Source organism: Danio rerio, chromosome 19 (genome assembly GCF_049306965.1).
Source record: "Danio rerio strain Tuebingen ecotype United States chromosome 19, GRCz12tu, whole genome shotgun sequence".
NCBI classification, from domain to species: Eukaryota; Metazoa; Chordata; class Actinopteri; order Cypriniformes; family Danionidae; genus Danio; species Danio rerio.
In genome coordinates, this window is record NC_133194.1 from 43,100,480 (window position 1) to 43,127,500 (window position 27,021).

A 27,021-nucleotide genomic window follows, 5' to 3' on the forward strand; every position below is an offset into this window, starting at 1 on the left:
ATGATGTTTAACAGAGCAAGTAAATTTTCACAGTATTTCCTATAATATTTTTTTTCTTCCAGAGAAAGTCTTATTTCTTTAATTTCAACTAGAATAAAATCAGTTTTTAATTTTTTAAACACCATTTTAAGGTCAATATTATTAGCCCCTTTAGGCTAATTTGTTTTTTGATAGTCTACAGAATAAACCATCGTTATACAATAACTTGCCTAATTACCCTAACCTACCTAGTTAACCTAATTAACCTAGTAAAGCCTTTAAATGTCACTGTAAGCTGAATAATATCTAGTAAAATATTATTTACTGTCATCATGGCAAAGATAAAATAAATCAGTTATTAGAGATGAGTCATTAAACTATTATGTTTAGAAATGTGTTGGGAAAAGCTGCTCTCTGTTGAACAGAAAACGAGGAAAAATAAACAGGGGTGCTAATTAATTTGACTTCAGCTGCATATATATATATATATATATATATATATATATATATATATATATATATATATATATATATATATATGAAAAGTAGAGAGACCAAACCCAAAATCAGAGTTGACTAAATATACTGCGCTACACAAAATTGAGATGAAACCTGAAAAGATGTGTGTCAATGTGATGATTTGGAAGCATTTTTTGACATCAAGATGAAATGTTACATTTCACATTGTTGAAAAAGACAAAGTTATTAAAAAAAGTAATAAATTAAAAATAAAATATATTTTTATTTGTGTACATATGAAACATTTGTGAAACATTTTTCAGTGTTTATTAAACTCATTTGCTCATTGTCTGTTTTTTTTAAAGTCTTTAAATTGAATATTAAGTCTTGAAAGGCAAATACTTAATTTTATTAATGGGGCATATAATTCAATAAAAAATTCAATAGTTAATATGAAGCATAAAATTCAATACAGCAAAATAAGCAGCATAGCCTTTTGTTAAATTTAAACAAAAACAAATATTCATCCTAAAACATCAATTAAATATATATTCTGTTACAATATCAATTTATATTTTTGTGATTGTATTTGTATGTTGAAAAGTAATGTTTTAATGAATGATCTGCCAGAGAGGACCTTATAATCCCAATTTGCAAATATAAGAGAATTTTGATGATTTAAATTTAGCATACATTTAGGGTCTCCGTCATGTTGATGTATAAAAGAGAACTGTTACACGCATATTGTTTGCTATATGAAATGCCAAAACTTTAAAGCTCAGTATCTCAAAATCATTCAATATGCAGACAGAACCTTATAATTCTAAGGTGACGATATATTTTCTGAGGTGGTACTTGGTGTAAAAAGTGAGAACGACTGCCATAAATAAATATAGTAAATTCAGTGAATCATGTTTTTCAGTTGACTGCAGGGCAACATATCCTCAGCTTTGATAACTATTTTGACTGTTTTGTAAATTATTTTGTTCTCACTCTACCTGCTTCTACATGTACTCTAGCAGCATCTCACTTAAATGGACTTTGCCACCCCCCCCCCCCCCCCCCCCACCCTCCAAACAAGCATTTTCTCACAGCTATGTGTATTTGATGACTAAAAGACGTCACTGGCGGATATTTCATCATAGATCCGACCTTGATGTTCCAACATGCTTTTAGCGAGATGTTTGCTGACTCTGACGCTTCAAAGTTTTTAACCAAATCAAATGCAAACCTCGCTTCAGCATTTACGTCAGTGCCTTCAAACTGTCTGCAGAGGTGCTGTTCTTTCTGCCTGTTTTCCATGAACTCTGCAATTAGCCTAATGACAGCACGGCTAATTCTTCATCTTTTCATCTCCTCTTTTTGTTTTTCCTGTTTTTTTTATCTGGCTAATTGATGTAATTGCTCGTTTTTCTCAGCACATTTAATATATTTTCGTCACAGTTGTGTTGTTTCGATATTTTATTACTTATTGATGCTTTTAGTTTGGCTTTTTAGTTGATTATTTCTGTCAGCTATTTAATTTTCCTTTAGAAATTTTGGAATGTGGGTGGCACAGGGGCTTAGCACTTTCACCTGATAGCAAGAAGGTTTCACGTTCGAGTCCCGGCTGGGCCAGTTTGTATTTCTATGTGGAGTTTGCATGTTCTCCTTGTGTTGGTGTGAGTTTCCTCCGGGTGCTCCGGTTTCCCCAACAGTGACGTGCTATACAGTAGGTCAACTGGATGAACTAAATTGGCTGTAGTGTATGAGTGTGTGTGCATCAGTGTGTATGGGTGTTTCCGCCAACTATGCTGGAATAGTTGGCGGTTCATTCCACTGTGGCGAACTCTGAAATAGAGACTAGGCCCAAAGGAAAATGAATGAATGAATGAATATTGGAATACTCACCTGTCTGTGTTTGAACACACTGACCCGCTGGACGACGCAAATATCCTGATAGACATCCTGAATGAGTTTGACCAAAGCTGAAAGATGGATTCGCTCATGGCTGAAGGAAAGCAGTGAAAGCGAGAGAGGGCAGAAGAATAATTAAGTTGTTGCAAAGCTGTTCTTTTTTCCCCTTTGGGAGCACATTTAGCTTCAGCATGTAGTTCAGTAATGATTCATCTCCTCTGAGAGTGTGAGCTGGGACCAGTGTTATCCAGAAGTTTTACCTTCAAACAGACCTCCTTCGGCAAGATTTTCTAAAATAATAAGCTTATAGTTTTCCAGTAAAATATATCAGAGCATCCATGGAACAAAGAGCATTTTTATATTTTTTCCCCTGAGTATATATTATATTTATTTCTTTTTTAAATGTTATTTTGCATTTTATTTTTCTTTTAGTCTGTACTTTGTTTTATTTTAGTTTATATGTCTGTAATTATCATTAATGCTGCATTTACTTATTTTATTTAAGAGCGAAAAATTCATTTGGAGGATGTCGGCACCAGTAGCCTAGTGGTTAGTGCGTCGACACATAACACCAAGGTGCTCACGGCGACCTGAGTTTGATTCCCGGCTCGAGGTCCTTTGCCGATCCTTCCCCTGTCTCTGCCCCCCACACTTTCCTGTAAAATCTGTAAAATCTCCACTGTACTATCCCAATAAAGGTGAAAACCCCTAAAAAAAAGTCATATGGAGGATTATTACATTTTTTGTAAACGTTTCAACATTTTAAATGTTTAAATCATTTAAAAAACATTGTAACGTTTAAAATGTGATTATTCCTGTAATTTAAAACTGAATTAAAAATTTTCTGTCTTTAGCATCACACGATGCTTCATAAGTCATTTGAATATGCTGATATGCTTACAGAACATTTCATATTATGACAGCTGAAATGGTTGTGTTTCTTAAAGTCATGGTTCCTCTAAATTTGAAAATGACCTCATCATTTACTCTCGCTCATGTGTTTTTAAACCTCTATGAGTTTCTGTCTGTTGAACACAAAAGAAGATGTTTGGAAGAATGCTATAGCTGCTGGCACCCATTGACTTCCATGGATTTTATTTATTTATTTCATCATTCACCACCTATCCACAGCTTTCAAAATATCTTATTTTGTGTCCAACAGAAGATAGAAACACAGATATCACTAAAAGAATTTTTGTGCATTTTTTTTTTTTAAATGAGTAGAAAGTTCACAAAGTGTTGATTTGAAATGGATTGGTTGTAACATTAAAATGCTGGAAAAAAAAGTATTCTACTAAAACTTTACTAAGCTAAGATTTGAAAGTCAGTACTTATGCATTATGTATTTACATGTAAAGTTAAATGATCTTGTAAAAACATTTAATAAAAATTTTATTGAAAACAAGATAAAAAAAAATGATCATTAAATTTGTAAGTGATGACAGAATATAAATTCTTGGATGATCTATCCTTGCTTTTTTTCTGACAAATGTTTATTTAAAAAAAAGGTTAAAAAGTCAAAATTATTAACAGAGAAATTTACTACAGTATAATATTTTTTCTTCTGGAGAAAGTCTTATTTGTTTTATTTTGGCTAGAATAAAAGCATTTTTAATAAAAAAACAAACAAAAAAAACTTTCAGGGTCAATATTATCAACCCTAATATTTTTTTCAATTGTCTACAGAACAAACTACTGCCGTACCAAGTTAATCTAATTAACCTAGTTAAGCCTTCAAATTGCACTTTAAGCTGAATACTAGTATCTTGAAAAAAATGTAGTAAAATATTATGTACTATCAACATGACAAAGACAGTGATTATAAATTAGTTATTAAATCTATTATGTTTAGAAATGTGTTGAAAAAATATTTTCCATTAAAGGGTTCAGACACCCTGGAGTACTTTTTAGAGACTTTAACAGATTTGTGGTTGTTGAGCATCAAGTAAGATGACGTTAGCACCGGTAAGCTTTAATTGTGAGGGAAAACTGGATAACTCAAACTGACCAGAAATATCCTTCTTTCAGTTAATGTTAATTTTATTTAGGCTAAATTATTATTATTTTATTAAACAAACCAACACAATCTCATAGCAACTAGTTTTTTGGGTCTGAGGCATATAGCGGACTTAAGCTCTTCACATTCCTTTAAATAATGTAGCCTAGTCGTCTTTTTAATGATTAATGGACTTATAATTGTTTTATTTGTTTCATTGTTTCTCTTTATTTACAAGTAGCAGAGTATTTACAGCTAATATATAGTCCATTTCTGTCCGTTGGCATCCCGTCCCTTTGTGCTACCTGGCGGCATAGTTGCAAACTGCGGTCATACCTAAAAAACATGTTCTTTTTCCTTTAAAGCGGCGGCGGTAGATCGTGCGGCGGTAATGGTCACATTGAACTCACCTACTGTAGCGCGAATCTGCTAGTGTAGTGATGATGCGTCGGTTTTGCATTATTATTCATAGCTGAGTTTTCCTATCATATGAGAAGACTCTCCCTACTTAATTATTCATGAGAGCACATGTTTTCCAAAGGCAAGGCTTTCGCATGTTTGTTCCTTGTTATTCCCTGCTATGCTGTCAAGGCCGATACAGCAAAGCTGTTGGTTTGCAGCAAGCAATTTTGTCGGGAGAACTGTATGAGAATTGGAGAATGGCAAACTTTGTCTTTTATCAGTTGAGTTTGTTACCATTCAGACACATCACCTATCTGTGCTGCTATATTCGCCTATGTTTAAAATCTCCTGATTACTGGCAAGGCTGGGCAAGGTTGAAATAGACAGGGAAAGAGACCTGCTGCACTGCTATCCACTGTGTCTGCATTCAGACCCTCATTTATAGTGTTTATATAAGCATGGTTATCTTTATAATGATATAACAAATTGTGCTTATGTGTATATGAAATTAGGATAACCGTGTAGCAGGGAATTAAATTAATTACTGTTTATTTATTAGCATTTTACCCTTGTAAACCTTACAATCACTGTTTGTGTCTTATTTTGTGAGCCGACTAACAGTTGTTCACTCTTTTTTTCTCCTGCTCAGCTGGCTACACCCACTCCTCCCTCTGCTCGCAGTGCTCCATGCCCATCATAGAGCTTTTTTTTAAATTCTGAGGTAGACTTTAAACAAAATTGAGGAAAGATATCAACCCAAGCTCATTCTGGAAACGTAGCCCCGCGGACATTTCTGGAGACCGCGATTTACGTGGCCGGAGGTACGTAAGGCCGCGTTTAGTTTTTTTCGAGCGAATGCTGCGGGGCGGTGTGGCGCCGCTCCGCCTCTCCTCTTCGCGCTCGCCGGCCAAAGGCTCGCCTCCGAGTGGAGGGCTTTCCCGATGCAACCAGTTTGTCCGCTTAGCTCACAACATTGCGTCGGCGAAGCGGAGGCCCCGGAGGAGGAGGAGCCAGCCGCGGGGACGACGACCAGGATCAAGTCCGAAATCCGGAAAATAAGGGCGAGAACGTGGCGGGATCCGAAAACGCGATTAAAATCGAAGACGAGGGCTTTTGCTTTTTTTTTTTTTCTCTGGACGGCTTTTGCGAACCGTTGCTCGGGTTTAGGGAAGGAGGAGGAGGAGGAGAAAGAAGAGGGCGGCTGAGTCGGCCGATCCGGCGGCTTTTCGAGCGAGAACGGCGCGGGTGCGAACGGTGCGCACTCCCGAGAGGTGCCCGAGACGCGAAAAAGCGTTCACAGCGGCCTCTCGCAGATCAGCGAAAACAAAAACCGCTCGAATACGTACCTCCCGGGACGTAAATCGCAGTCCGCAGAAACGTCCGCGGGGCTACGTTTCCACAATGAGCCGGGGTTGAAAGATATACAAGTTGGGCTAATAATTCTGACTTCAACTGTATATTGATTTTGCCAATTCAATGAAGGAGTGCAAGGATTTTATATGCATATTTCTTTATAACATGCAGTCTGATTCCCCTTTTTCCTCTGTCTCCACAGACGGCGATGGATCAGCTGCACATGCACTTCACCCAGGCCATCCACAACACCGTCTTCCAGGTGGTGCTGGGATACGTGGAACTCTGCGCCGGCAATGCAGACACCAAGTTCCAGAAGATGCAGTACAAAGACCTTTGCACGGTATGACCGCTCTCCATTCATAGTGTCAAAGGATGTCCAAAAAAGAAAAAAAACACACTTCTAGAAGTCAATATAAGCCACATTCATCGCTCGAGCGTGAAATCATTGCTGGTTTTCATTCTCATTGTGCTCTAGACATGCGTAAAATAGGTTAGACTCCTGCCTTTGGAAATGGCGTGTATTTGTCGAACCGCGGTGAGAGGGATACGTGTTGTGCAGACGAACTCATTCATGAAGCAATTAATTCGAGTTAACAGGAAAAAAATTGGAGTCTCTGCCAAGCACCTTGTAGTGTCTTCAGCCTGGATGCTAAAAATCCTCATTTGCATTTGTATGGAAGTATTGAACCCAAGGATCACCAATGAAACTGCAGTCGTCCATTATGGGTGATTTTATTACCGGATTATTGTTGGAGATTTTAGAATTGGTGGTAACACTTTACAATAAGGTTCATTAGTTAATGCATTTACTAACATGAACTAATCATGAACAACACTTGTACAGCATTTATTACTGATAATTGAACATTTACTAATGCATTATTAACATACAAGTCCATGCTTGTTAACATTAGTTAATGCACCATGAGTTAACGAACTAACAATGAACAACTGTATTTTCATTAACTAACATTTATTAACATGAATAAATAATGCAGTAAATATATTCTTCATTGTTTGTTCATGTTAGTAAATGCATTAATTAACATTAACTAATGAACCTTATTGTAAAGTGTGACCGAATTGTTAAATAGTAATAAAGGTCTTGTGAAGTGTTTTTTAATAGGGCTGTGTGATTTGGGGAAAATATCTAATCGTTGTCTAATTTTTTTGCCAGATATTGGGATTGATTTGATTTGCGGTTTAATTTTGTAGCTTTAGCTTCTTACTCCTAAAATGCAGTGTGCAGGCCCGGATTGGATAATCGGGAGGACCGGGAGAATTCCCGGTGGGCCGGTCCGTTTTTTGGCCGCGAGGGCCGGTGTCCCTAGCTCCAGAATCTGTTGCTTACAGCAGTCAAACTTTTTAAATTAATGTATTTATTTACTTGACCACAGTCTTCTTATTAGAAGCCTGCAGACTAGCCTGCAGGTTGATTATCAAGTTACTGTTGTGGTAGAGTGGTTAGCACGTTAGGTTTCGACACCACCGACCCGGGTTTAATCCTTGTCTGAGTCATTTTTTTTTTTTTCATTTTTATTGTTAAGACATAAAATACTGTTAGGGTTGTTGAACATTTGAAGTTCTAAAGCAGCTGTTTTCTCAAAAAAGACGTGATAGTTTAAATAGAAACTGAATTGGAAATGACCTTATTTTAATAGTCGTGAACTGAGGTGGGCCGGTCTGAGGCTTGAAACTCCAGGGCTGAAAAGGAGTCTCACTCCGGCCCTGGCAGTTTGTGTTAGTTAAAAAAAAGTAACTGAATAGATACTAACTTATTTTAGCAAACAACTCTGAGACTGTACTTTGCTGTTGCTTGCTAAAAGACTGAGGGTCCTTTCATACCTGTGAATCGATTCAGTTGTTCCGAAACAGAGATTACAAATGTTACATTGTTGCTCTTTGCTCTTGGAGCGGTTCGCTTTCACACTGCAAAGTTTCTAATCGGACCAAAAGAGCTAAAACAAGTTACGTGTGAGTAAACTCTCCTCGCATTGGTCAGTGTCAGGGTTTATTTTGCAGCGTCCCGCTCATCTGAGAGGTGGTGGTTTGGTGGTGATTGACAAGGTCCGCGCGCAAGGAGAGATGTGGTGGGGAGGGGTAAGAAGGGTGCGCGACGATGACTATTTGAGGACCGGGAGGGAGACGCGAGATTACCAGGAGATCATCACTGGTTTGCGGGCATCCGGAGACTCGCAAAACTTCCCGCCCTACTTATAATTCTCTCTTCATATAGCCGTATGCCTATTACATATCCATAAAACACTGTGATATAACCGGGCTCGGATCGGATCGCTTTCTCACTGCAATCGAACCGCTCCAGAGTTCGTTTCAATCGAGCCGAGACCACCTCACTCAGGCGGTCTCGGAGCGATTACTTTGGTGCGGAACAGAGCGCGATTGCCCTGTTCACATATGCCAAACGAACCACGCTAACTGGGCAAACCAGACAGGTTCTGAAACAAAAATTCTCTACTCTTCTCAACAAGCTGCGGGTGATACCATCGACCCCTCCCCACCTCAGAGCACTAGCAGGCGGCCCAGTCCTGGTACAGTGGTCTTTTCCCAACTTCAGGCTGAGAGCAGATCAATCCTCTGCATACATACGATAAATGGCAAAAAGTATATTAGAATTTCACTCACCTGGAAAATGAAGACCACTTGAATGGTTTGTGACCACAATTAAGCGCACACAGCATGCCATTATATATCTAATAGACGTAAGAAATTATTCCAAAAGGCATCTGACTGTGTAAAACCACATAAAACAAAACAAAAATACAATATATCTGCTTGTCAAGTCGTGACGTATGGAATACTGTTTCCGGGTCCAAGCTGCCACTCCTTTTAATGGAGAAAATATACGTTTCATTCATTCATTTTCTTGTCGGCTTAATCCCTTTATTAATCCGGGGTCGCCACAGCGGAATGAACCGCCAACTTATCCAGCATGTTTTTACACAGCGGATGCCCTTCCAGCCGCAACCCGTCTCTGGGAAACATCCACACACACATTCACACACACACTAATACACTACGGACAATTTAGCCTACCCAATTCACCTGTACCGCATGTCTTTGGACTGTGGGGGAAACAGGAGCACCCAGAGGAAACCCACGCGAAGACAGGGAAAACATGCAAACTCCACTCTGAAACGCTAACTGAGCCGAGGTTCGAACCAACAACCCAGCGACCTTCTTGCTGTGAGGCGACAGCACTACCTACTGCGCCACTGCCTCGGCAAAATATACGTTTATTGTCTCTTTTTATATCACACTTTACAGTAAATTTCATATAAAATCATAGTGTACACGTCAGTCTCTAGACTTCCTGCATCACAAATATTAAAGCTTTACCAGTATATAAAAAATTAATCACTTTCTGGCCGTTGGATATTAGGCATGGATATATATATATATATATATATATATATATATATATATATATATATATATATATATATATATATATATATATATATATATATATATATATATATATAGCGATTGTGATTTTCGAAAATAATACATTGCTTTGTAAATGTTTATTTTTACCATTTGATAAGTCTCCTTATTCAGTTTTGATAAAGTGCTTGGACCCAGAAGCCGCTTCGCGTGAAATCACACTTAACAAGCGAATATGCCAAGTTCAGCAGCTAATCAGCCGGAATCAGCTGAGGTGATGTAATGGCAACCAGCGAGATCTAGCTGTCACTCAAGTGGCCACACCCCTAATTATGCAGACTTTTTTTTTTTTTACGATTTGAACTTTTTATTGATTTTTTTCCTCTTTCAAATAATGCAGATGAATATCCAATATCCAGCATAAATAAATACAATAAATAAATAACACCATATCAGTTGCAAAAGTAAACCAAGGAAGAAGAGAAAAAAAAGGAAAGGGAGGGTTGCTAATATCTTAACCTTAATTTTTATTTTGTCTTGTTACATGTTTACTAAGATTGTTGGTCGCAGAAATTTAGAAATTTTTCCCATTTATCAAAATAAATTTCAATTCTTCCATGTAAACTATAGGGGAGTTTTTCATAGGCTGCAACTTGTCCTAACTCTGAGATCCACTCAAAGATTGGAGGTCTACTGGAGGATTTCCAGTTTTTAACAATCACCCGTCTGCCTAGCATGATACAACTCTGTATCCACTGTGATTCAGTTTTATTCGTGTGGCATAAGAGACATGGGTAACCAAGTATATATAAGCTTGGGCAAAGGTCATACTTGGTCTGCAATATCTTTACAAGGTATTCATGCACCTTTCTCCAAAAATGTTGGACTTCTGGACATTGGCATAATACATGAAATAAGTCACCTGTTTCATCTTGGCATCGCCATTAATTATGCAGACTTAATATAACTTAATAAAAATGAAACAGATGAGATCTAAAAAAAATCACCCCCTCTTAGTTGTCATGAATGGTAATATTAGCTATTTACCCCAAAATAGTTTTTTGTACCAGGCTGTAAACATCTTTTTTTCTGCGTTGGCCATTTTAACATTGGGCTCAATAGAAATGTGCTCTATTTTGGAGACAGGCCTAGCGGAATTTCGATGAATTGCAATTTCAGTTATTTCCATGTTAGCTTCACGATGGAGAGCGAGAGATTGCCGCTTGAGTAAAACCCCTATAATTTCTTTAGCAATAAATCATACCGAGTACCTTCTTCTGTTTACATTTCAGACCTCCGAACTGCATTTTTACCCCATTTTATCTTGTTTTATCCCCATCCGCTTTGTAGTAGTAGCGCAGGCTCCACTTACATATAATTCTATAATTGCTATGTGTATTGTTCTCCGCTTCTGCAGTTGAAGTGCGTGGAGCCTTTCAGCGACCCACTGTTGGCACAGAGCTCAGATAGTTGGCGTAGGCTTATCTGCACCTGGCTGTACTATATTCGAGTGTCAGAAGGGAATATTGTTGTTATCTGCTGAGCTGAGGTAAAGCAGAGCCCTTATGTTCAAGTTCAGATGGTCCTGTCAACGCATGTTTGCAGAGAGCTCAATTCCCTCAGCATTTAAGGCAGATAAGGGAATGATTTGGGAAGGAAGCTTTGTTTTTTGCCCCTTTGTAATGTGAAGCAATTGTTTTATCCTACATGTTTTGTGGAACAGCCCATCAATGTGACACAATAAATTAGATAAACACCAGGTTGCAGAGTAAGTTTTGGATTAACAAAAACTAACAAATTTATCCAAAATAAGAATAAGTAATAATGATTAAATGAATAAAAGACACTTAAAGGGCCATGAAACCCCCTCGTTTCAGCAGGGTGTTTTCACACCTCTACTTTGGAAAAAGTCAGAAAAGCGGGCGTGTCCAGCTCTGTTTAGGGGGGAGTGTCGGAGGAACTAAAGTGGGATGGTGTGGGAGTGTCTATTTGGGCACGCGCGAGTTTCAGTCAAAATACACACACGAGAAAGTGATGGTGTATTTTTTTACAGTCATTGTGTTTAACCTACATGGACATCTGTAGTTGAATTTTTTGCCAGATTATTAAATGTTGGACTTTAACTGCAGTTTGACTCTTTCATTCAGGGAATTCATTCATGCCCCTCGCGACAAACGTGATATTTGATTCGAGGATCTGCTCTAAGCGTGTATTTTTCATGCAATGTTTGATACCGCACGGCGAATGAGAGAAAAAAAAGCTCCGCAATTCCCGGAAACTTAGATGCACTCGGCAGGTAGCGTCAGAAAGCCGCGTGTGTTATTCTGGTCACTAAATGCGGTGCTAACAAGTTTGCACTCAGTGCAATAGTTAACTTAATTCGATACGAACAACCTGAATAAACAAAGAGCACTGGTCGCTCACTTACCAAATCTGTAGAGACAGGACAATCACCAGCAACTAGAGCCGCGTCTTTATGAAGAGAAGACTACAAGCAAATCCGGATTTCAGCGTTTGCAGATGAGAACAGCTCTCAGGTAAACAATAATCCTCCTTAGACACGTAAGTTATTGTTGTCGAGCGTCGCGTACACTGTTAATCCACACGTGAGTCTGAGTTCTCACAGAGAGAAAATGAAAACGAAACTTAACTGCAGCAAACTATAAAAGCAACACTCCACGCTTGTTTTGCCAACACAACGTGGCGTCTCTGTGGTGTAAACAGTGACACTAATGAATATTAATGAAGTTGCAAAATAGAGCGCGCTGATTGGTTTGAACCAAGCCTTACTCATGCATTAATGCATCACACTGTAAGACGTAATAAGGCACACTCTGGCACAGACGCCCAGTCTGCACGCTGGAATACACGCTATTATGTCATGGCCGTGACGCAGCTTCAAAAATTCGTTTCAAACAGGAAGTACGAATTTGCTTGAAATAACGCAAAAACAACCAATTTACACTTTTTAGTGAAATATAGGTGTCCTAATAGTGTTTTTAGCAGAGTGGGACACATATACGACTGTCAACAGCTCAAAACATGTGTTTTGGTGTTTCGTGACCCTTTAATGAATATGTAAGAAAACCCCAAGCAATGTGATTAAGTACTCTCTACGGCCACTTTATTAGGTACACCTGTCCAACTGCTCATTAACGCAAATTTCTAATCAGCCAATCACATGGCAGCAACTTAATTTATTTAGGCATGTAGACATGATGAAGACGATCTGCTGCAGTTCAAACCGAGCATCAGAATAGAGAAGAAAGGTGATTTAAGTGACTTTGAATGTCGCATGGTTGTTGGTGCCAGACGGGCTGGTCTGAGTATTTCAAAAACTGCTGATATACTGGGATTTTCACACACAACCATCTCTAGGGTATACAGAGAATGGTCAAAAAAAGAGAAAAAATCTGTGTCTGAGATTGGCTGGCGATGTTTTCAATGTTTCATCAAGAAACTCTCACCTTTTTTAGTCAAAATTAGTTTGCTGGCCAAAAGTCGGCCTATTAGGTAAGAGAGAAGAGTGAGTTGATCAGGTCCACTCTCTTATCTCTCAATTAGGTAAACGTTATTTCTGATTGCAAAGCCCAAATTTGAGGTTTGTAGTCTTACCTAAAGTCAATATTCTACCTCTTGAAATTTGTAGGAAAGTATAAAGTTAACCTTAAGGTCATAAGATACTCCTCTAATCATTTGGTCATACTTGAGTTTATCAAAGAGTCCATATTTTACTTCCTGAAATGTGGAGAAAAGTGTAAAGGTAACCTATACCGAGTTCAGACTGCATGATTTTCAAAGTAGTAGTGTCACAGATGTTTTCACACTGCATGACTATCTGGGCTAGCGTTTCGTCACTGCTTTGTTTACACTGCAAGATGGATCGACGACAGGGACTTTCACATTGCATGACTTTACTATTGGAAGAATTGCAGACAACTTCGTCCAAACTACGTCTCACAGCCAAAAACACGTAGTATATCTTTTGTTATTAACTACATAATGAGAAAGAAGCCTTTAATGGGGTAGAACATGTACATGTTTGCTCACCTGGGTTTAAAAGGAATTAGCCATTTCTCCTCAATGTTGATAATAAACTAGGCTAATTTCTTCCTGTATGAAACGTCAAAAAGACCCAGTTGCTCCTGAGTCCTGTCAAACCCCCACTAGTTTTTCCTTCATTTCGTGGGTCCAAATAAACCTTCCAAATTTCCAAAGAAATTTTAACTTCTCCCCCAGCCTCCCGCTGGCCTGCAGCAGGTATACACACACGCACACACAAGTGAAAGCTGCTCTCTCATTAGCTGATGTTATTTTCAGTCAAAACTCAATTCACACGGCATGATTTGAATCGCCGACAGCTCCAAATATTTAGCATGCCAAATATCTCACAGGCATCGGCGACTCATCGGCGATTCTCTCAGATCGCATCTTTGAAAGTTCATACTGTGTGATTGCAGGAGCAGTGATTTCCCTGTGATTTCAGGCATTTGTCGATGATTTCTCAAAACCTGTCGGCGAGCCAAAATCGGGGCTAAAATCACGCAGTTTGAACTAGGCATTAAGGTCATGAGACCCTAGTCCTTTGGTTATTTGTTGAGTGCAACAGAGGAGAAAAATATAAAAATAACACGAATCTTACCTGTAAGAGGAGGCCTAATGTGATCATTTGTGTTAGCATTATGCATATTTCAAGCCCAAAGAAATGTATGAACGTGCTCTGTTCCTTTAAGACACAGACAAGGCTGTTTCTGCCAGAGGTTTTGGCTCAGCTGAAATCTTTTGATTTTCCTTTTCTTTAAATCATCACTTTGAAAATGCACACTAAAGACGACATGTCTATTTTCTCAATGAGACACTAGTCCTGCTCATTTCAGTTTTTCGTTCTGGGTGCAGTGCCCTCCAAACCCTCCAAGGAGAAAGAAAATGAATCCCTTTCATGGGGTTTGCCCCCAAGTCAGAATTTCTCCAGATTTTATCTTTCCTGTTATCTCACGGCTAAATAAATATTGCAGATGATTTTTCTCTAGCACAATGCGTCATCCTTCCGGCTCTCCAAATTCTCCAGTCACTATAAAGTAAACACGACAAGAGCTATGCTAATGACAATCACTTCAATTCTGAACTTTGAACCACAGAATGGGAATTAAAATGCAGCGTAACTTGGAACGCTTCAAAGGTCACATCATAATGCAGAGTGTGACATGAATTTTACATGAAACTATCATTATCAGATCCCTTTAGAGATCTCTCTGTGGTCTGAATCGGAAGCAGGAACTCTGTTTGTGCACATCAACAAAGGTAAAACAAACGATAAAAGTTATGCTCTATCTCAGTCTGGGGTTGCTTATTGCTGACCCTGATTGTCAGTGTTATTTGTCATCAGTGTTGTTGAATGAGTCCCTCACGTGTAATTTGATAATGTCAAGTTGACATGACAAAGACAGGTTTTGATAATGTCAAAAATTGTTTCTATATTCTATATTTATTACCATATTGTCTATATTCTTGGCAGCATAAATAAATAAAGACAATATTTACTATTAATGTTGCCATGAATATAGCCAATATGGTAATAATAAATAAATAAATAAATAAATAAATAAATAAATAAATAAATAAATAAATAATTTATTATCCATGTTGCCATGAATATAGCCAATATGGTAATAAATAGGAAATAAATAAATAAATAAATAAATACAATATTTATCATCAATGTTGCCATGAATATAGCCAATATGGTATTAGATATGGAAAAAATTAACGAACCAACGAATGAACAAATAAATAAATTATTATCAATGTTGCCATGAATATAGCCAATATGGTAATAAATAGGAAATAAATAAATAAATAAATAAATGAATACAATATTTATCATCAATGTTGCCATGAATATAGCCAATATGGTAATACATATAGAATGAATGAATGAATGAATGAATGAATGAATGCATGAATGAAATATTTATTATTATTGTTGCCACGAATATAGCCAATATGATAATGAATATGGAATGAATGAATGAATAAAATATTTATTATTAATGTTGTCATGAATATAGCTAATTCTGCGGAAATGGAATAAATAAATAAAAAGATAGATAAATAAATAAATAAATAAATAAATAAATAAATAAATAATTTATAACCAATGTTACTATTAAAGTATCCGATATGGTAATAAATATGAGATAGATAGATAGATAGATAGATAGATAGATAGATAGATAGATAGATAGATAGATAGATAGATAGATAGATAGATAGATAGATAGATAGATAGATAGATAGATAGATAGATAGATATGGAATTAATTAATGAATAAATCTAATTTTTATTATTAATGTTGCCATCAATATACAAAATATGGAATGAATGAATGAAGAAATGAATGAATGAATGAATAAATAAAATATTTATTACCAATGAATCCATGAATATAGCCAATATGGTAATAAATATCAAATGAATGAATGAATGAATGAATGAATGAATGAATGAATGAATGAATGAATGAATGATTGAATTTTCAATGTTGCCGTGAATATAACCAATGCTGCTGATATTGAATTGATAAATATATAGATATACAGGTATATGATAGAAATATGGAATAAATAATGCCTTGTTTGTGCACATCAACAAAGGTAAAACAAATGCTAAAATTTGCACGCTCAGTCTCAGTCAGGGTTAGCTCATCGCTGACGCTGATTGTCAGTGTTATTTAACATCAGTGTTGTTGAATGAGTCCCTCACATGTATTTTGGAGAGCTCTCTAGTGGATATTGACCTTGCAGCTAAACACAAGCACTGTATGAGAGTTCCAATCACATCACAATCTCCTTATCTCCCTCTACACCTCTAATTCTGCTGTCCATCTCGACAAAAGGTTATTCCCATGGATTTCAGTTTTGCATCTGCTCTTACGTTTTCATTGTTTAACAGGATGTTTATTGAAAACTAAGTGCATTTTAGTAGTTCAGGGTTGTACGTTCAGTAACTGTAATTTGAACCGTTGTGGTTTATAATGTGATTGCTCCTCTGTTTTGGGTTGGACATATCAGATAGCTTGTGCTTCAGTATCTCCAAGATCCCATTTTCACCTAGTGTTAAAGGGCTCCTTTTTGACCCTTTTTACAAGTTGTAAAAAAAGTCATTTGTGTCTCCAGAGTGTGTCTGTAAAGTTTCATACCCATTAGATCATTTATATTACCCTGTTGAAAATGTACATTTTTGGGTCAGATTTAATCTATTGCAACTATCATGTCAATATGGACAGAAATCTCTGAGGAATATATTTTCAGCAGCTTGTTAAATCTATTCCACGAAGGGTTAAGGCAGTTCTGAAGGCAAAATGGCTCCAATCTAGTAAAGTGTACCTAATAAAGTGGCCGTTAAGTGGAATTCGGTAGGTGCTTAAAGATTCAATCAACCCATGATTCAATGGGATTCTCAATAATTCACAATTCATGACCTCGTGACATAATAATAATAATTAATAATAATTCCTTACATTTATATAGCGCTTTTCTGGGCACTTTTCACTGCGCTTTACACACAATGGGGGGGGGATCTCCTCATCCACCACCAGTGTGCAGCATCCACCTGGATGACGCGACGGCAGCCATTTTGCGCCAGACCGCACACCACACACCAGCTGATTGGTGGAGAGGAGACAGTGTTGAAGCCAGTTCGAATATGGGGATGGTTAGGAGGCTATGATGGACAGAGGCCAGTGGGCAGATTTGGCCAGGATGCCGGGGTTAAATCCCTACTCTTTTTCAAAGGACATCCCGGGATTTTTAACAACCACAGAGAGTCAGGACCTCGGTTTAACGTCTCATCCGAAAGACGGCGCTCACAGAGCAGTATAGCGTCCATGTCACTATACTGGGGCATTAGGACCCACACAGACCGCAAGTTGGGCGCCCCCTACTGGCCTCACTAACGCCATTTCCGGCAGCAACCTAGCTTTCCCATGTGGTCACGCATCCAGGTACTGACCGAGCACAGCCCTGCTTAGCTTCAATGGGCGACCATGTGAGAGTTGCAGAGAGCTAGCTGCCGGCTAGCTGACATGATTTTTTACACAACTCAAGTGCAATTTTAAAACAAATTCCAAATCAAAATAAGAAAATTATATTACAATGAAATTAAAATAAGTGGAAATACTCTGATTTGAGTGAGGATGGAACTTGTGTCCACACTCACCATCACTTTAAACAATTTTTATAATTTTTTTTACAACTTATTCATCCTATTGTGCATGATAAGTAAATCAGCAGTAAACACAATAGCCCCAGCGATTAAAAACGTGCATTGCGATTCCAGTAACTTACTAACTGCTAGCAGTGTAATGGATCAGGAATTCGTACAGATCACAACCCACAGTTCGGGACACACATGACCCGCAGATTAATCTTTTTCTTTATATGTAGATTAATCCTAAATGTGTGATGATTACAGAAAGATCATCTCTCGCGTCGTTCAAATAACCTGACAGCATTTAGGCTTTCCTGTAAAATATAATGATGATGGAAGGAGTTGGGGTAAGTTATTCGGGGTGTGGTGGGTTTCTAAGGTTATTAAAGGTGTTTTCTGTCACTACTTGTTTAGCCTGCATTAATGCATTTAGAGTAAGGTGCACGCTTACTCAATAAAAGATCAGGATCTGAACACCCACGCAAAATAAATTATAAATGATGGTGATTTGCATATTTTTATTAATCCTTTCAATCGCTGCATTCAAATCTGTGTTTGAAGAATGCAAAAAATTAAGAAAGAGATTATCTTTAGTCTTTTGAGTTGGTTATGAAGTTACAAACAGTCAAATAACACAGAAGTGCTGAGTTAACAGTTTATAGTTTAGATAAAACCACTGGTGTTTATGGTAAAGGTTAAAATCACCGTCATATGCTTAAAAATAAAAGTTGTAGGAATCAATTACATTATTTAACCGATAGGTGGCGACAAACAGCAATTAAATATATGCCACTGAATAATTCTTTAAAAATGATCATCTAGCAATGAAGCATTAAGTTTTATGAGTGAATAACTAAATCATTTTATTGAAATGAGACTAAAAATAAACATGCGTTACACAAATTATAATGTTAGATTTCTACATTAAGCGTTATCAGCAACAGTAGTCGTAGTAGTGAATTTTTCACAGTACTAAAAATTGATTTTTATTCAGCTGTTTATTTCTCTCCTTTTTTGTTTTGTTTTTTTTGACTGATCTGAAAAATGGTCCGATCTCTGACTAAAAATCCATGACGTGATCCGAACTGTGAGACTTGTGATCTGTTACACCACTACCAACTGCTTTAAATTGTCACATATTTGAATCAGTTTTCATCCTGCTCACTGGCTGAATCATTTCATCTCTATAATTTAGTCTCTTGCTTGTTTCGCACTGATGTGTGTTTGACAATTGATACAAAAACCGAGAATGATGAAAACCCTGAATGCCGTATTTGGAATCTACTTGATTTTGACTGAGAATCAGCTCTCTCTCTTCCCACCGCTGGTTATATTAATAGCTTTCGCAATTATAATCTGAGTCCCGCTGTCTTTCTTATTCCATGCTATCAAGCTGTCTTATCCTGAACCGTCAGCCTCCTGAATAGTAAACACATGCAAACTGTTATCTGTGTCATCTCCGATGGAGCCACATTTGGAGAGCTAACACTTTCACGCATGGACCGCATGTGGAGTTTTGACAGCGGAATATCCAGTCACGCGAGCATTTGATTGATTTAGTTCATTAAAGCGGCAGGGGGGAGTTTCATTGATGTAGCTAATAAGGAAAGCCACACATACAGCACTTTTAAGATAAGACCTGGCCCAAAGTAGACTTTTTTTTTCAACCCAATCTAATCTAAAGGATGAATCAAGGTTGCAAACTTCAGGATTGAGCTGCATGTTAATGATTGGAGCATCTTAGGGTATGTGTTGTGTTTTTTTTTTTTTATGTGTAATGTTGATCTCATACTGATACAACTGCTTTTATATTGGGTAACACTAGGACTGTCATGAAACTTTGTACGTCATTTGTAAATCAAAGATAGCATTGTTTCAAATGCCTTTATAACAATTTGACAAAAACAAATGCATCACAATCTGTCTTTGTTATGACAACTTGACATCATCAAGACAACATAATTTGTCATAAATCCGTCATTAACATGACTGTCAATATCCCATTTTTATCATGAATTTTATATCATCATTAATGTTGATCTTTTTAAAATATTGTTCAAATACCATTAAATAATATAATAAAATATTATTATACCATATATTATATACCATTAATATATTAAAATGTAATTAAATATGAATGACTGTGTTGTAAAATTATTTGTCAGAGTATTTTAAAACTAGACATGACCAGTTCATATTACAAGATGTAGAACTGGCCACTCAATACTAAGCGAAAAGGGAAGAGAGACAATTTTTTACTTAAAATAGAATTTATATTAAACATATTTTAAAATAATGTTTACTTTGTAAATGATATAAGAGAATGTTTATATTTAGGCAATTTCTTAAAATGCGTCTTCTGGAGGAATTGTATATTATTTATCAGTGATCAAATTGAAGGATCTTATTTGACTTTTTGTCAGTGTTGTTGTTACCTGTGTGGGTTTTTGTATGTGTGTTTGGTATTACAATACAATTTTAATTTAAACAATAAAAAGTATATATATTTAATATTTATTGGCAACGTTGCCATGAATATAGCTAATGCTGCTGATATGGCAGGCATAAATGAATAAATAAATTGTTACGAAATAAATAAAAAATCCCTAATTGAAAAGAGGTTTAACCAAAACATAACAAGATAACAGGGATTAGAAATATAATCCCTGGTGCCCCCGCACTCTCTCTCCCCAAAATATAAACCAAAAACACAACCACTGAGAATTAACAAGAAAATAGGATTTATTTACAGAAAAAAAATGTGCAAAAATAACATTGGGAGGGGTTCAGCCAAAATAAATTACAATAATCAAAGCTAATTAGAGAAAACTTCCCTGGTACATATGTAAGAAAATAAAATACAGAAAACTTACCTCCCTACTAACAGCACAGGGAAAAAACAAAAATAATAAATAGAAGGCACCAAACCTCCCTACCATGATCCAAGCCAGACAGGGAGACAGAAAGCCGGGTTTCTACAGTTACAATGTCCAACTTGATTAATGAAAAAAATTAACGAATGAATGAATGAATGAACAACCAAACAAAAAAGCTAACTAACTAACTAACTAACTAACTAACTAACTAACTAACTAACTAACTAACTAACTAACTAAATAACTAAATAACTTACTAACTAACCGACTAATAAATTTATCAATAAATAAATAAAGCACATACACACATTATCCAAGAATTGACAATTTTAATGAGAATTTTTTATTTAAAATCATTTTATTACACTGATAAAGTGACCAGAAAAAAAATCCCATGACACAATATGGCCTCATGACTGTCATGTTTATGACAGATTAATGACAAGCTGTGTTGTCATGACAGGTTATGATGTATTTGCTTATGTCAGGGATGTCCAAACTCGGTCCTGGAGAACCGGTGTCCTGCAGATTTTAGCTCCAACTTGCTTCAACACACCTGCAAGGATGTTTCTAGAAACCTTGTAAGAGCTTGATTAGCTCTGTTGTTTAAATTTAGTCCATATAAATTGTTTGCAGCCATTTACCTTTAAAAAAAGTTGTAAATTCAATAAATTTAATAGTGTTTATAGGAATTGCACTTCATTTAACTTTCACGATTAAATCATGCCAGCTCAAGTTTTTTTTTTTTTTTTTTTTTTGCAACCGTTTCATTTCTGTCTCCAGGGGGTGTCAGAGATGGACGTTTGGATGTGAAGTGCTTCATTGATGTCTGACTCTTAGTGAAGCGGTTGGAGTTTAAGCGGCTCTCAGACTGATTTGCTGAGCTGATTCTGATCTGAGCTTTTCTCCGAGCATCAATTCTGCACCAGGCTAATTGCTCTCCCATTGTTTGATAATCATGTGGGAAGATGAACCATCATTTCTCTATTAATCTGATGAACGTGTCAGTTCGTCGGTATGTTGCATTGCTTGTCTTTATTTCACTGCACTTTTCTGGTGACGCATCCTTTAGAGGTGCTGAAGGCAATGTGTTTTTTATATTATTATAATAGATTTCAGTTTATTGCACAGCCCAGTGAAAAAACTAATCAAACATGCCTGTAGGTACATATCTGCAGAATTAGATTTTCATTCATATAGCTCAGTTTTATTATTGTTAGAATCTCTCTTTTTTTTTTTTTGCTCATACATTTGTTACAGGTTCTTGGAAAAGCAACAGATGTTGATGACAATGTTATGTGCTTAGAAATAGGGAAATATAATAGTTATATTATAATCAGTTTCATCAATTTATCTGGCATACACTAGATGTATTCACAGTACATGTTCATAAAAAAATCTCCAACTTCTAAGGTATTTTAAGGCAGTTTACATTTTTAAAATACGTTAGTTATGTGCTTATACAGGTCCAAAATGCTCAAACATTGCTTAAAAATAAACAAATAATAAACAAATATCTTTACATATGAAATATTTAAAAGATTAAAAATGCTAAACAATGATTATTTTCTACATACATATAAAAACCCACTGCCTGCATGCCTCATCTCGGAGGGCTTTTTCTGTTCATGCATGACGATTTGCATTTACATAATGTTTTTAATATTATTAGCAGTTTTATTTATCATATGCATATTTATATTTGTTTTAATAAAAACAAGTTTATATTTGTCCACCTGTCTGGTTTTAGAGACATATGCGTCATTATACAGAATAGGTTGTTTGTTTGCATATAATTTTTTGACCACACTTCGCTATTATTTCTTGTTTATTTGTTTGTTGAAGTTAGAACGGAATTTAAAAATAGCTTTGGATCAAATCAAATCTTAAAAAAAAAAAACGAAATTGAATATATAGGCTAATGGATGTCTTCAGTGGGGTGCGTACAACACCATTTCCTTTTCAATGAAAGTAAAGGAGTACAGTATAGTTAAAGAAAAAGTACAGAGGTTATGGTCAAAACACAGCCATGACTTATTAAGAGAATAACAAGCACAACCCTGTTAGACCTCTTTAGGTTGGGTTGAGCGCATACCATATTTTTCTGTCCTTAAAATAGCCAAATTGGATTCGGACGCACCCTTAATGCTTTGCGCCATGTGCTTTAGACTTTGCATCTAGATTGTTTAAATACAACCCATTTTGTTTTCTGTCACATGTTCACACTGCAGCCAATGTGGCCCGAATTTGTTTTTGTGCCAACATGACTGAGGTAGTGACAGTGTGAACAGCTCAAACCGCAAGGAATCTGATCTTTTTAGTTCAGATTTGTGCCACTTTCATATGAAGTATTAATTCAAAGATGTTTTGTAATGCGACCGCAGTGTGTGGTTATGTAGGATTTCATGTAACTTTCACATCTTCAAGCGACATGCGTCATCATTCTATGCTTAAAACATGATTTACCCCTCAGCCACAGAGAATAGCAGGGCAATTACTTTACCACAGAAAGTTGGTTGTTTATGTTGGAAAAAAATCAAAAGGCAAAAATGCTGCTTGTAACCAATCTGGTTAACGATCATGGCACGGGTGGATCATGAAGCTAAAGAGCATCAGGTGGTGTTGCAAATAGGGGGTCTGTGCGCAAAGGAGAGGGCACTTTCATTTTAAGAGGAATTTTCTCTCAGAAAGAAAAAAGGGCAGGTGTTCAAGCTCTCAACCCCCATTCCTACATGTGCCTGTTGTTTATAACGTAGTAAAATTAAATAACTTTGCAAACAGAGATAAATCAACTCAGTCTGCGGCTGCTCATTAACTCTTGATGAGTCCAGTACACCGGAGGCCAGAAAGACTAGTGCCAATGTTGTCATAAATCACAAATGATCAGTGTTTTCAATCACAAGAGACTTATTTTAGGTCTCAAATGGCGATATACACATTAGTAGTAGCAGATCAACGCTTTACAGTTCATGAAACACACTACGGTTGTCTGTTTAAAGGGCAATAATCATATTAAGCATAATCCGACAACGTGCTTGGTACAGTAAACACATTGTGAGCATAATTAGACATTTTGTGCTGTCTGTAACTGACCTTTTGTGCATGCGGGTCAGTTTAGGACCATGACACATCTGATATTGGCCACATTTGTAAGAGCAGTGTGAACAGCCATGCCAAAAAATCAGATCTGAGTAAAAAATCAGATTTGAGCACTAAGCCTTGCAGTGTGAACGTAGCCTTTGTGTTTTCAGAAAGCTACATTTTGTGCAAATTTTTATTGATTGATTGATTTATTTATTTTTATATATATATTTTTTTTTTATGAGCCGTTTTCCTCATGGGGACCAAAAAATATTCTCACGTGGTCAAAAAGTACTAGTATTGCTATACTTGTAGGGACAACACACACAGTTGTTTTTGTGGTTAACTCTTTATGGGTGTATTGGTTTTTAAACTATTCAAACTGCATATTCTGTACATTGTACAAAATCATTATAGTAAATGTAATGCCACTTAATATAAAGTGGGACCAAAATCTATTACAAGTGAGAGCTACGTTATGTTGCGATTTAAATGTATTCTCCAATATACAGTACATTGGCAACCCCAACAAATTCTTCTTATAACAAAAGAATCTCTGAAGTATGTTCCTCTTCAAATGCACTTTCCCTTTAAGATTAGCAGCTTACTAAGAATTCCCTAGATGCATGTGTGTGACATTTAGTATTGTGACATATATGCGACCCTCACGTCTGTTCATGAGGACCCAGGGAACTCTTGATCTTTCCTGAATCTCTCCAGCTCTGCCATCTGTGGTGTGACTTCATTATGACAGATATTTGCTGACTTCACATGTTCTCAGCCTGCTGACAGCAGCAGCATTTATCCCTACTTTGTTTTCCCTCCCTTGCACTTTTAAGAAATTTAACACAATCATATTCGGAAATGGATATGATTCACCTGCTTTTAGGAAGCAGGCCACAAGCGCTGCTCGGCAGTCCATATTTGACTGTTCATACATTACAGTTAGAAACAACCTTACTAATGTCTATTAGATGAAAAAGTCAGAGTACTTGAAAGAACTTTTGGTCACATTTTAATTTAAGTCACAATTCTTGCTTTTAACAAACCATTGACTTAAGCCTGATTTATACTTCTGCGTCAAGTGACCGGCGTAACTCACGGCGCATGCAACGTGCGTGGCTGTGCATTTATACTTCTGCGCGCTGTCTCTGTTGGTCTGCATTAATACTTCCGAAACGCTAGTTGGCAGTGAGGTGTAAATGTTCCTCTGTGTCGAGTTTCTTCGCTGCAATTTTGCTTTTCCTGAACACTTCCGGGATGTACAAGTGGCTCAAACTCGCTCATTTTGAGGCAGGAACCGGCGGACGTGCAGCAACTTTAACTATGAGGTAAACACAAAACAAAACTTTCCATCCGGAGCTCCTTCACGGGACTCCACACTTATAAACAATCGCTACATTGGGTTCGCGCCATTCGCGTGGCTCTCGGTCCCGCCCCGACTCGTCATCGCTACCAAGCCGACCAATCACAGAGCTTGCGCTACGCGTCTTTGCGACATGTAATTACATTTTTTAAGAGGTGCACATCAGTGACGGCGACAGCCACGGCGAAGGGCTATGTGTCAGCGCCGTAGCATACGTCGGTGTTTGACGCAGAAGTATAAATCAGCCTTAAGACTTTGGAACTGAGAGATTGACAGCTGATATTAACCAATCCACTTGCGTTCTGTTCAAGCGCAGTGGGCCAATAAGAAGAGCTTGAAGGTGTGACAAGCATTGCAGGCTTTGTTTACTGCACCACATTGACATGTCAACTGTTTTAAACCGTTCCGGAGCTGCGTTCGGTGTTTTTAGGTGCAATGCATGAATGCCTCCTACTGTAAATCCACGCATGTGGTGAACATTTTGCTGTGAAAACTGGTCGCACGACAGCAATGCACTCGCACAAATGCTCCCAGATTTATTTTGAGGTCGCATAGATAAAATTTCGGGCACATATGCGACCAATACGGTCGCAGTTTCGAGCCCTGCTTTATTTGTCATACAGCCTGAAATCAAATCACATTCCACAACTTTCCCAGCCTTCAAAGTGTTTTTGTAGCCTTCTCCTAACCTGTGCCTTTCTACAACTTTATCCCGTAGGTCTTTTAAAAGCGAGGTGTAATGTGATTAAAGGTATACAGGGTTCAACGCTACAGATTTTTTTCTACTGGTCCGATCGGGCAAGTGGTTTAGATTTTTACTTGCCCTGCCAAAATTTTAACTGGCCCCACCAAAAAAAATTAAAAGGGAAGTTAATAACTATTTTTAGCCACATATTTTAAAAAATGTGCCAAAAATAAAGTCTGTGAATCTAGAATTTCAATACTTAAAAAAAAAACTGTAAATAAAAGTGTTATGCAAACAAAAAGAGCAGTATGGAAAATGTGGAGGTATTTTATTGTGGTTTGAAATTATTTAACAAAAGGTGGCTGACTTGTCAAACTGACGGCAAACTCGCTCACTTAATTTTTATTTTGTCGTTTTTGTTCCCATGTAAATGTCTACTGCCAAGACGTTAGAAACAGACATTTTCTTTTAGCCTTATAATTTGATATTGCTGCTATGTTGCTGTTTCTACGCTGTACTGGTTGTTACCAGATTACAAAAAAAAATAGCATGGTCAAATCAATCAGATAAGCGGAACCGGAAAGTAATATGTTGTTTACGACATTACAGAGAAGGTAGCGTGTAAAGACCTAAAAGCACAAACTTAAAATGCACGCAATTGACAAATAGTCACAGACAAGTTAAAGGTTAGTGGCAAGGCAGCACTGTCCCAATCGGGCCAGTAATGATGCGGTCTACTGTCCCAAGTGTCTCTCACACTAGCCCTGGGCCACCGGACAGTCCTTATTGTTGAGCCCTGGTATAGGTTTTCACAGGGCATGATGATTTTCTGAAGGCATTGCTGCTTTTGAAAATCTTACTGATCCCAAAGTTTTGACCGATAACTTCCAGTTCATCATTCGGTGAAGTCACTGCTGACCCGAGTCTGTTTCTGTCCACCTGCCTGAATATCAGAGTGTTAAACATTCTTCATCTGTAAATGTCCATCTCTGTGTCTATTATGAATCCTTTAAGATTAGAAAGACATTTATCATCTCTTCCCTGCGCCAGCTCTCAGTTGCCAGGCAACACTGCCTCCATCCTTTATCTGGAGAGAATGGAGGATTGATTCTTTGACTTCTACTTCTGCTTACCTACAGGAGTCATTACACATCAATAGTCGCATTTCCATTGTCAGCGCCTTAAGCGAGTGTGCTAATTCATGACAGGGCCAGTCGCTTTTCAATTCTCACTTCTGGGGCTTGATCGGGTCTTGTCAGGCTTCCTTCAGGCCAATAACCAAGGGTTTTTGACCTGTCAACTATATTA

At 37.2% G+C, this 27,021-nt stretch overlaps 1 protein-coding gene across 20 annotated transcripts in view; it reads left to right on the plus strand.

Annotated features, from left to right (window-relative positions):
* vps50 (VPS50 subunit of EARP/GARPII complex) overlaps positions 1-27,021 on the plus strand; it is a 307,794-nt gene that overhangs the window by 91,621 nt on the left and 189,152 nt on the right. For all 20 annotated transcript variants that reach the window (XR_012395216.1, XR_012395215.1, XR_012395217.1 and 17 more), the window contains exon 12: positions 6,288-6,428. Coding sequence is in view for 4 of the 20 variants with exons in the window: in XM_017352306.4 (XP_017207795.1) it covers positions 6,288-6,428 (141 nt within the window). In the remaining 16 variants the exon portion in view is untranslated. The remainder of the gene's footprint in view (positions 1-6,287; positions 6,429-27,021) is intronic.